Source organism: Opisthorchis viverrini, assembly GCF_000715545.1.
Source record: "Opisthorchis viverrini unplaced genomic scaffold opera_v5_15, whole genome shotgun sequence".
Lineage (NCBI taxonomy): Eukaryota > Metazoa > Platyhelminthes > Trematoda > Opisthorchiida > Opisthorchiidae > Opisthorchis > Opisthorchis viverrini.
In genome coordinates, this window is record NW_008751671.1 from 3186897 (window position 1) to 3199189 (window position 12293).

General features: G+C 45.3%; 1 protein-coding gene across 1 annotated transcript; it reads right to left on the reverse strand.

The window, feature by feature from the left end:
• Window positions 1-1028: 1028 nt before the first annotated feature.
• On the reverse strand, window positions 1029-12293 carry T265_01441 (hypothetical protein; the record flags this gene model as incomplete). Its single annotated transcript, XM_009165467.1, has 2 exons — window positions 1029-1614; window positions 11861-12293. 2 exons carry the CDS (start codon window positions 12222-12224, stop codon window positions 1247-1249), a joined length of 732 nt encoding a protein of 243 aa, XP_009163731.1.

Sequence of the window (12293 nt, forward strand, 5' to 3'; positions counted from 1 at the left end):
TTAGCCAATCAGTCTCTTCATTTCCTGTCAGCCCTGTCTTCAACGTCACCTCCACAATGGGCTATCACGAGGGACATTTTATTATGTTCCCTTACAGTAAATTCGTTTCCCTGATTTGCATCAACTGACACCGAAAATTCGGTTTTCCTTATCACAGAGATCCCATGCATCAGTCCGCCACATCGAAACAGTAAACTGCCCGCCATTTGATTTCTCATTCACTTGCAATCCGTTTGTTCCAATCTTGAAACCACCCGGAAAAATGGCGCGTTTTCAGGAGATAGCCACCCAATATGGTCGCAGTAAATTAAACGGTATGCCTCTTAAAAACAAAGGTGTTACAGCTGCATACAGGCTTTAAGCGACCGGAGAGTACACAAAGATTATCACTTATCTGGTCGTGCACGTGAACGAGATTAGTAGTTTGAAACTTTATTCAGACAGCACAGTCCATGGTAATGGTTAAAATGGTCCTAATTTTCGACGTACGATACAGTGGATAACGTCAGGTTGGTCTCCAAGAGCCAAACAAACGTCATTCAGAGAGCATCATAAATTCACTCGCCCATGAAACAATCTTCATTCCTGAGACGTCCCCTGTTGTAGCAAAACATAGCAGGACAAATACACTGCGAATTAACTGACCGGAAGGTCCGTGGTTCGAACCTTACACTTGACTTTCAACATCCCCTGTCTAGGCTTGGTCAACCTGGCAGTATCCCAGCCCTCGTGCCACCTTCTGGACCGAAAGTGTGCTACAGCTGAACGATTTTTAACGATACGACGACACTCATATCCAAAGATATCGGAAAGTGCCTCGAGCAGACGAATTCATCTTCCATACACAATTCTATCCAAAAAGCATGGCCTGTGGAGATGAAAGCATATGGGCGCTGAGGTTTTGCCTCATGGGCTGACGCTATGAGCTCATCGCCCACTCGTATTTTCAAGTGGGTAATAAACACGAATTTTGATCGCTACATGTGAGACAGAGCAAGTAAGTTTGATCAAACGAACGCTTCCAAAGATAACGGTGATCTATTGTACGAAAAGCAATCAATTGTTCCAATATGCGGTGTCAGTAATCAGTTCAACCAGTTATTAAATTAATGGTATTCTGCTCGGTAGAAAAACCAGGTGAAAATGGTACAAACATGGTAAAATATGAACAGAAGGATTTCTGGCGCTTGAAGTACGATCAAAATAGGTTACGGTGATCTCCAGATCCACTATATATGCATACACACTAGACGGGTTCATCCACGTAATGCGTCACCCGTCGAGAAGGCGGGGATACGAGTAGGCCGTTTGGTTGATTCACATACTGATGCATAGCCGCTGCTATGAGGTATTGGCCCGATAAATGACTGGAAGATAGGTAAAGCGACGTTATGGCGGTGGCAAGGCTTCGATAATTTTCCGGTTGAGTGTCCTCAGATGCTGAACCAGTGACCGATTCTGGTTGATCCTGGTCGGACCGGCTGAGCAAGACGGGATAGGAGATTGTGCTCGATGATGCTGTCAGAGTTCGTAACCGGGATGAAGACAAGGAGCTATCCGTTTCCACAGGACAAGTCTCTGCACTAGAAGTCGCCGCAGCTTCAGCCTGCTCGCCTGAAAGTCAAGAAAGTAAAGAATAGGGATCTAGTACCGCTCACAGACCAACAGGACAAGACAAATAAACATGTATGGATGCTGAACCATGAAGGGCTTTCTTATCTGCTTTTAATCGGAAGTTGTGTCAAACAGGATGTGGATTCTAGAACTACACCGCCAATTAGAAGTGTAAAGCAAAGTAAAAAACGCAAGCCCATGGGAAAACCTATGGTCCCTTGAAAGTATATATCATAGTAAATAGATAATCCAACCGATAGGACTTGAGCGGTGCAAATTTAAAAAAAAACTGGTGCCTTCAAAACAGAAATCACCTGTCTGAATGACAGTGAAGTTGTCTGTCAACCAGTCGTTCTATCGGTCAGTAATCCAGTGTCTTGAAAACTAAATGAGTCAGGTGGTCATATCAGTGGCAGTCTTGTCTATTATGCCCATATCTGTCCATCACAAAAATCTGCAGGAAATAATGGGATGGATGGTCACATTCCCACCCCCGAGGTCAAACCGGTGCAACAAGTTGGGAGGGCGTCTTGCTGACGGGTAACATACAGTCAAAAAGTGAAAGCGCTGTACAGGTGGTTCAGCTTTTGGTGGAACAACAGAGTTGTGACCAGTTGGTTGATAGTGAGGGCGGCACACAAAAGAATAAAGTAAACCTAAACGGGCCTAACCTGTATGGAGGGAATGCACGATCCAAAGAGCAAGCTGTCGTTTCACTGAGTTTCAGCAAGGTTTGTCGTAATGAAATTTATGCGATTGACCGACCTCGTTTATGGATTCGAACGTGGTATTTCAATAAACACATTGGTGTCATGAGATGACCTATGAGTGTTCGGGTTCTTTGGAGGCACTAATTGTAGCTTTGCGCTGCGAGCACTGCATGTTTGTTTCGCACGTTTTAAGCCTGCCTTTTTATGAAAAAAGATTGGATAAAATAAGCGTACAGGCCAAACAGACCAGTGAAACAAGTTATAACAAGAAACGTGAGACCTTGAGCATTTTATGCTTCCACAGCTAAGCCATAATAATGGCTTCACTGTCGTGGAGGGTTACCACTGTTATTCATCCATTCATGAGTGAAACTGCAGTAGCTGATTATCTGAACGTATGCAAAAATCGATTTCACGGCACCGAACGTATCACATCTAAACAGTATAACTGCAAAATGAAGCTCCATGTAGGTCACGACTAAACATTAGCAGCATAAACACTCGTTGGTGTATACATCAGATAACACGTAAAAACCAAACTAGGACCCTACCTGCAGAGGGACGCCCCAAGGCACGACGCAGAAGACCAACGTTGAACCGTGGCTGAACACGTCGACGCTAACAAGATATAAGGAAAAGGAATTAACCATTCACAATTAGTTAAACCAGTAAAACCGCCTGAGATAAAAAAGACTGTTCAGCTGCGGAACCTTTCGGTGACGAGATAAAAAAGACTGTTCAGCTGCGGAACCCTTTCGGTGACTAACTGCTATGCCACCCGAGGGAAGCAAGAGGGCTGGGATACTGCCAGGTTGCCCAAGCCTAGACAGGACGGGTCGAGAGGCAGAGGTCGGATTCGAACCCCAAACCTTCCGGTCGGTAAATTCGCGCTCTAACAACTTGAGCCATTTCGCTTGAGATATTCATGGTATGTCCACATTGCGTATTGGTCCAGGGGGGAGACAACCAAACAATGCTTGTCCTGGACAGACGAATTAATCGAAACCGAACTGACAAAGGTGCTGGTAATACCAAACACGCGCCTAACTGACAGCCATATGGGAGTGTTATTACACAGTAGATGAACTTATCCGGGCTGCGCTTCACTATCTGGCAGGCAGTGTTGTTGAGCAAAAACGCATATCGGATGAAAATAATGACTCAAAGCAGGTTAACTGCGTTTATAGGATGAATAAAACTCCCGACCACTGAAGATTTTCGTCAATCCCAAGTCAAACTAACGCAGAAGAACCTGATAAATGGATCGACGTAGACCGATCACGACGGCCAATTAATTCAATTCAACTCAATTAATCAGCCATTAGCTATGTACCATGTGCACACTGGTTCCAGCTGCGACAGAGCGTGGTAGATACAATCAAGGATGAGCCGATAGCACCTTCAGGCAGTTCGGGAACTAGGTAGCTACGAATTGAAGTCGATAGCTCTGATGCACGAGGGCCGATCAGGTTATTTCTGCCAGTGTCACTAATCATTGGTAAGTTGAGTTCCGGGGCCCGCATCCATTGAAGTGGCATTCCCGACCACTGAAGATTTTCGTCAATCCCAAGTCAAACTAACGCAGAAGAACCTGATAAATGGATCGACGTAGACCGATCACGACGGCCAATTAATTCAATTCAACTCAATTAATCAGCCATTAGCTATGTACCATGTGCACACTGGTTCCAGCTGCGACAGAGCGTGGTAGATACAATCAAGGATGAGCCGATAGCACCTTCAGGCAGTTCGGGAACTAGGTAGCTACGAATTGAAGTCGATAGCTCTGATGCACGAGGGCCGATCAGGTTATTTCTGCCAGTGTCACTAATCATTGGTAAGTTGAGTTCCGGGGCCCGCATCCATTGAAGTGGCATTTGTCGACCCAACTCAGTTTACTGGTTAATGTTCCCATACTTCGGCCGCGATAATGGCCCCGCTATGCGACCATACAATATTCAGTCATGTCCAGTCCCCATCAGTAGACCATCAGCACCACTATCGTCATCGGGATAACAGTACATCCGTGGTGCCCAACTGCCACAGAACGAAGCACAGTTCCAACGCAAGGATGAAAGAGAAGGGTCGAAGACAGGGCAAGGAAAATCTATAGGGCTTCCTCGTAAAACGTGGTACTCTAGATGACCATAGATTGTCAAAAAACGATATACGTTTTATACAGTACTGTGTGAGGACTACATTAGTCAAGTTTTAGATTGTCTCAAAAAAATCGGATCCGAATCTCTTATGACCAAGTACACAAAACACGACATCGCTTTATATGGAAAGCATGATAGTACGCCCACTACTGGAAGCGAACACACGTCATCTTGCGAAGCCAACAGCACTTACATGCAACAAGGACTGATGACATTGTAACCTGTGCTGCAATATGATTTTATGGCACGACGTTTTACTATGTGCTCCTTTTAGTTCATGGTGGTATACATTTGGTCATGCAGAGTTAAGTGGGAGAATGCTCTTTTGAAAGGCCAGCGCATGGGAAAAACACGCATCCGAATCCAAGCCCTCACTTAAACGGGTTCCCTTCGGGAAATCACTCTTACCAGCTTAGGTTCACGCTTACACGATCCCACGAAGCAGTGAGCATGTATCCCATTTTGGATTTTGAATATCACTTCAAAACATGCCGAGTACCATAGGTACTTTGCTGTATTGGACGGCGAACGGTCAAGACACTTTGTAGAGTAGAAAATAGGGAAACTGCTTCGCTGGTTCACTCTCATCTAACTCGAAGTGTTTCGATAGCAGTCTCCGGGTCCGATGACAGTTGCACCCCTGGTTGCCTAAAAGTCGGCCTGACAAGTTCGTGGGGTGTAACTGTTGTCAGACTGCTCCAGCACATAACCCGGTGTCACAGTTTTATGCAGTAAGACGAACAAATGCACCCGTGTCAGTGCAGGTCCCAATAGGTGTCAGACGTGAAACTAAAGATATGTTACATTCCACAGTGACATGAGTTTTAGGTTGACTTATTGGCTTTATTGCATCTACGAACCATGGCAGGACCAGTTGGCTACCCATCCCTAGGGAGCGCATAGCGTTCTTATTCTGAACAACTGCAGCCTGACGATAAGGCAAACGGACAGGATGGTCAACTGTAAACGAACGCGTTTAAAGATGACTTATTTGGATCCTTGGAGGGAATAGTGTCTGCATATCTACATATGAGTTTAATGGCTTTTCAAAAAAGGCATCATAAGACTTATGAAATCAGTACAACACGAAAAACAACAGAAAACAACAATACAACTGTTCATCAGAACAGCATCGACTTACGGATGACGTCTGAGGAGCTGGATTGGTCAGAGGAGAGGATGCACCGTTGATATCGGTATGAAAAGGAACGAGTAGTTTAATTTGTTTTTCCACCTCCTTCGAAACATCACAGGCTCTCTTGCACCTGAACACAAACAAACCCGGACCTGCAGAAAGAAATAAGACAAAGCAGATATGGACGTGTGAGCCAATGCAGGGAGGCCGGAGGCAAAGTGTGAAAACTTCTACATCATGAGCTGTAAAAACCCCGTACCTGCCGTACAGTGGTTCCAACTACTAGTTTCTTTCCCTGATGGTTTGGGGAGATAAGCTAGAGAGCTATGCGTTGGAAGCTGATATAAATGATGCGTAAGTACAGAGTTGTAAGTAGGCTTTTCATTGGGGAGATCAGGAGGGGAGCTATGCATCGAAGGCAACAGGTTGGATGCGCGGGCGCAATCGAGGACGCGACTGGGCCATGTCTGGCACTGATTTGTCCAGTCTCGAGATCCCCATCCAGGGAGACGGCAACGACTAGCACAACTGAGTTGCTGGTAATTGCTTTAACTGACCTCTCTTTGCTCGCTTTCACTCTTTAGGTGGTTGTGCGCAGAGGGCTCTTCGGGGAATTCGGTCGACTGGCATAAGAAGCACGTGACCAAGCCAGCGCAACCTATGCAGTGTGACCAGTTCATCTATCGTGGGTGAGTAATTTTTCCCGAATACTATTCTACGTACTTCAGCATTCCTGATCCGGTGTTCCAGCCGACTCAGGAAATGCTCCGAAGACATCGATGTTCAAACACTGAAAGTCTTCTGACGTTCCCAAAGCTTAGCGGCTACGTTTCCGATCCGTATGACAAGATGGAACGCACCGCAGCATTGTAAATCTGACCAATGACGAACAAAATGATGTCACATCTAGGCCACAGGTGACGCACGTTCATGAAAGCTGTTCTGAGCTTCTTAATCCGGATGGAAATATCATCTTTCGCGAGACCACCGGGACTGATACAGCTGCCCAGGCAGACAAATTTGTTCACTATTTTAATCGGCTCATCCGCAAGCATGAGATTAGGGTTTGAACCCTCCCAGTCTTACTGCAGCACTTTGCACTTTGCAGGTGTGAAGCGCATGCCAAACCATGAGGCAGGATTATTCATATTATTTACTATTGTCTGCATTACGATAGCGTCAGATTCAAGAAGAGCTGTGTCGTCTGCACACTCGGTATTTCTGAGCGAATGCCCTGCGAGAAATTCCATCGTATAGATATTAGAGACTACGAGTGAGTCTTCCACGATCACATTAATGAGGAAGTTGAAGAGAAAAGGTGAAAGAGAACAGGCAGCTTGATGTAGTGAACTCCGGCGAGGGTGAAAATGTGACCGATGCACCCTCTTGCACGATGGAACCCAGCTTGGTTTTCACGTATCTGTCTCTGTGTTCAGCCAAACTTTGAAGGATAAGACAAGAGAGTGAGGTGGTTTTTCCACATGCCTTTTGGAAGGTGGGAATAATTGTGCTTCATTCTTCAGACGCTTTCTCTTCATTCCATATTACATCAGTTAGTTTTCTTTTCAGACGGGTCACCAGGGATTTTATGCATTATTTGGAGAAGGCTGGATATAAACCGTCCAGCCCTGGTGTCTTCTCACGTTTCAGTAAGGATATCTCACATCTTATATCTTCTTCTGACGGGCGATTGAAATTTACATTCCATTTGAACGCACGAAGTGGTCTCGGAGGGTATGCTGCAGGAGGCCAGCTAAACTGTTCTTGAAAGTACCTGACTCATCTTTCCAGTTGGCATTTTTGCGAGTGAACTATTGAGCCATCTTTTCGCTTATTGTTTCGCTAACCGCAGCTTTCCTATAGCCAGATCGTGTCAATTAGTATGGCAGTTGTCGGTAGCAAAAGCCTTCTCTATCTCGTGGGCTCTTGATGTCCACCAAAGCACTCGGTCATCCCGTGGGCTCTTGACGATTTGGTGTTTGAGGGGTTTGCGTGCGCCGTCGTACTGGTTGCCTGCTGGTACGCTTTTCTTGGCATCCATTCGGACTAGCCACTGACAAACGTACAAAATCAGAGTTGATCTTCATATTAAACCTCAACTCTGATTTTGTCCGGGGCGGGATGGATCAAGTGGTTAGAGCGCGAATCTACTGACCGGAAGGTCCGTGGTTCGAACCCGGACTCTGCCTCTCGACTTCCCCTGTCTAGGCTTGGGTAACCTGGCAGTATCCTTGCTCTCGTGCTTCCTTCGGTCGGCATGGCAGTTAGGCACCGAAAGGGCACTACAGCTGAACGATTTATATTAAAACGCGCAAAGATTATCAAAATGATCAGCTGAAGACGCTTTGAAGTCCGAAGCTGAATAACTAGGTCTAGAAACTGCCGATTATCCATACCAATAGACCGATATCTATGAGAGCTTTGCCATCGACCTCTGCATTTGAGTAGCAAATGGTGATGATGATAACAATAATACTCATGGATAGTATAACATCGCCGTTCAGCAGTGATACTTAGCTGTCGTAAAATCATAATTCATACGAAGGCCTCATTATGAAGAAAAGAATACAAGTGGATGGAGAACAAGCTTAGCGCTAGCGTACCGGAACCATCCTTCCAGACACTTATTCAGGCATTCAGGATAGAGACTGACAACAGGAACGCGACTAACGTCGATTAGCAGCCATAGCCAGCCAAGAAATCCAATAAGCTGATTCATCTTCACAAATGAGGTGGCCGAAGTAAAAAAATATTGTCCTGCTGAACTATGGCCCATGTAGCGAATGACAGTGAATGGCATGTGCCGAAATCCAGCAATACACACTATGGGAAGTAGCAGCGTTCACGTTTGCGAGGATACGCTTTCTCACGAGGTACGGCTTGCTGAATGAGAAAGCCGCGTCCAGATAATCCCTTTATTGTACAGTCATTCTGATGAAACGTTCATATTAATCCTTCACTTGAAAATTATATATATATATATATATTGTTAGGAGTACCTCCAAACGAACGAATCGATTTTACCAACGAATTGTCTTGTCTACTGAAACCTTGCTTCTACATTCCAGCCTCTCACTGACGTCTTATTGGACTGTTAGCTCTTTTTATATTCTGGTTCAGCTGAATTCCATACCACGAAACGATCCATTTGTCGCAGTACAACTTCCTCGAGGTTGTTTGTCTTCTCCATTCCGGTGAACTAACGTGTCTGACTGATATATTATCAAAGAGGATAGTATATGACCCCAAAACACTTCAGTGCACCTGGTTTCTAGTTTGCACTACCATTCAGGCCCGAACACGGAATTCCAGATCAAAAAAACTGTCCGCACAAAGTTGATATCAATTGGTAAGAATGAGTATGTTCAAACAGTTAGTAAAACAACCGTACCTTTACGGATAGTCCCAATCTCAAGAACAACGAAGACGAGAAGAATTGAAATCTATTGCAAGAATTTCACATTCCTCGATCCATAGAAAGACGGCAAGCCACACGATTGATTAAATTAAGGATCTGGTGGAAGCAGCCGAGCGGTAAAATGAAAGCGGCTTCGGAAAAAGAAAGCCACAGTTTATGCTAGCTATAGAAAACCACCGTTTTTTCCAAAAATCCTTTGTAGCCAGCGACGTCTAGCGTGAAAATGAAAAACTCCGTTTCGTACCAGATGCCGGTAGCTACTGTATCGACTAACTGTTAATGAGTAACCCTATGACAATTGGATGTCTGCGTAAATGAGAGCAGTTGCGGAACTAGAAAAACTTGGTTCCAGATTGCGGTTTGGTCAGTCAGTACAACCATGTGTCGAGCTCAGCATGTACCTTGCTTAAAGGTGAGCATATTCGTCTGTCTAGACGTAATAAATCTAGTATTTTCATTGTGTTGGTGGACGAACGGTCATATGCACCGCTATGTCAGATACACGGAGTGCTAGTCCATACGGCAAGTAACACGTACTAACGCCTACCTCTAATAAGAGTGAATATAGTGTTTTTGCTGTTGGTGTAAACTGTACTCAGGACAGAAGGACTGACCAAACAACGCAGAGGTGAAAACAAATAATCAAAACGAAACATTAAGTGGGACTCCGACTGGGTAGAAGATGCATCGACATCTTCACACTATGTCAAGTGTTAGGGCAACATCACATGTGCAGACGACTCGCAATCCTGGTATCTATTGACTTCAAGGATGCATCCGACTCTGTCGATCGGTCAGCGCTGTTAACCACACTTGCTCAACAGGGTATGCCCAAGAATTTTGTTAACATAACCCTGTCCTTATATTCACATACTTCTGGGCGTGTGAGAGTGTATGGTGAGCTCTCCAAAAGCTTCCCTAAAAATTGGTGTCCGGCAATGATGTCCATTCTTTCCACCCTTGTTCGACTTCGTGATTGATGAAATAATGAGGCGAGCTCTGGAACGTCTTCAAAACCCGTGTTCATATTGTTGCTGCTGAGAGCCTTGTCTATCTGGAGTACGCAGATGACATAGCCTTCATCTTTGGAGATCAAAGCGAAGCACAAACCCTGTTGAATAGACTGAGCACCATCATGCAACCTATCGGCTTGAAAGTGAAAGTTATACTTCATGACGTTCTGTCTCCGAGCATAGCCCCTAAAATTCAAGGAGAATCACTGGAGGTTATGGAGAATTTTACATACCTCGGTAGGTGTATCTGATGAAGTCAGTGGACGAAGTTAACAGGCCCGAATCACGTTTACTAATTTGCATTAATTGTTGCTCTAAAGTCATACCACTGGATCTCGGGGATCGCGTGTACCAGGCTACGGTAAGGACTGCATTGTTGAACGGATGAGAAACCTGGCGTCTGCGGAAAGATTATGAGGCATCTTCATATTTTTGGTCACCGATGCCTCAGAAGCGTTGGTGGTGTCGGACGACGTTAACAAGTCTATAACGAGATAATTAGAAACCGGGTATTTGGTTGTGAACCAGGTGTTTCAATACCGGAAAAAATCCAGCACCATAACTGCAGTGGCTAAGACATCTGCTACGCATGATGAAACACCGTCTAATAAAAAATAATAATAATAATCGTCCAGCTGTAACACCCTTCCGGTGCCTAGCTGCCATGCCACCCGGATGAAGCACGAGGGCTGGGATACTGCCAGGTCGCCCAGGCCTAGACAGGGGAAGTCGAGAGGCGGAAGTCGGATTCGAACCACGGACCTTCCGGTCAGTAAATTCGCGATCTAACCACTTGGGCCATCTCGCCCCGTCTACCAAGACTAGTGTCGTTTTCTGTGCCTCCTTCAGAATGGCGAAAACCATGAGGTGGGCAAAGTATGACTTGACAGAAGGGTGTGAAAGAGGATACCAATAAATTGTACGTTGTTGATGCAGGATGGGGACCCAGTGACCCCTCCTGCGTTTAGCTGGAGATATTGCGGCTGATCGGTGTCGATGGCGTCCGAGCAGTCAGTTTTTTCCAGATTGTCTGATCGAGTGCTTGGAGGTGTGGACACCTCAGCATGCTTGCGACAGGTCACGCCCTCTATTCTTCTCTTCACTTTACGGCTTTATATATGATAAGATGAACTTTATGGTTGTACGGCAGTGAAGAATCAGTGTCAACACTGATGTTGCTGTCTCTAATGACGATGATGATAGTGATGATGATGACGATTAAAACATATCAAAGTCCTCAAAACCACACTGTCTACCGGCTTCGGTTAGTAATCGTTTGTCGTTCACGGTTACTCAATCTCTCTCTCCTTCACTGAAATAAAGCGGAAAAGCCTCCCCCACAAGTTGAAATGAGTGTGCCCAAAAACTGGGGTCGTGTCTGATCATGTGCGTCAAGTACACAGACTGAACAAACAGTTACTATCACACGAAATCCGCAATTTGTCAGTTTGCTATCATCTCTCGAGGATAATTCCCCAGAAACTATATATGACCTCCGTGAGGTCTGTATCAGCCCTTAGTGGTCAACCAGTCACCAGTGTTTTAACTTTTGTCACGGTGAGAGAGTGGTACCGTCAAGAGCGTGCCTATGAAGGGCAAACAAACGCTAGAGAATTAGACTGTCAATTTTTTCCGTACTGTTGAGCACTACATAAAAATCCTCAAATTCAAGTAGCTCCTGGGGGCGCACGACATGACCCGGCCTCTTAAAGACCGACTGAATTCATTGTTTTCTATGTAGACTTGTTGTGACACAAGATATATCGGAAAGGTCTTAAGACTTCGAGTGCAAAAGATATTATTAAACTCACCAGAAGGAGACGTCCGACCAGACTCGAAAACGAAGAAGTTTGCGTTTTCACCGAACCATCGGATGGTTTCGAGCGGCCAGGATAAACTGTTACGCAGCTGGTCACGGAAAATGAGTTCATGTGTGAGTAATTCCAAGGTTCCGTTGCAAACCACACGCAGTTCACAATTCATCAAAGTGGCCGGAAAGATTAATAAAGTGTGGTTATAGGACAAATCACATCTTGGACATTTACGTATGTCGCGGGAGTCAGAAGGCTTGGACGCAGTCGGGCTACGCGTAGGAGTATCAAAAAGGTAGGGATTGCGGGCGCCCACCAGGTATTCCAAACTTTCAGTCTTGCGTAGACTTTGTGAAAGACCCATTTCATGAAAGTCGCTGACAACAAGGCAGCATTAAACAGGGACTCTGCGCCTGTAACAGAGTGATTTAAT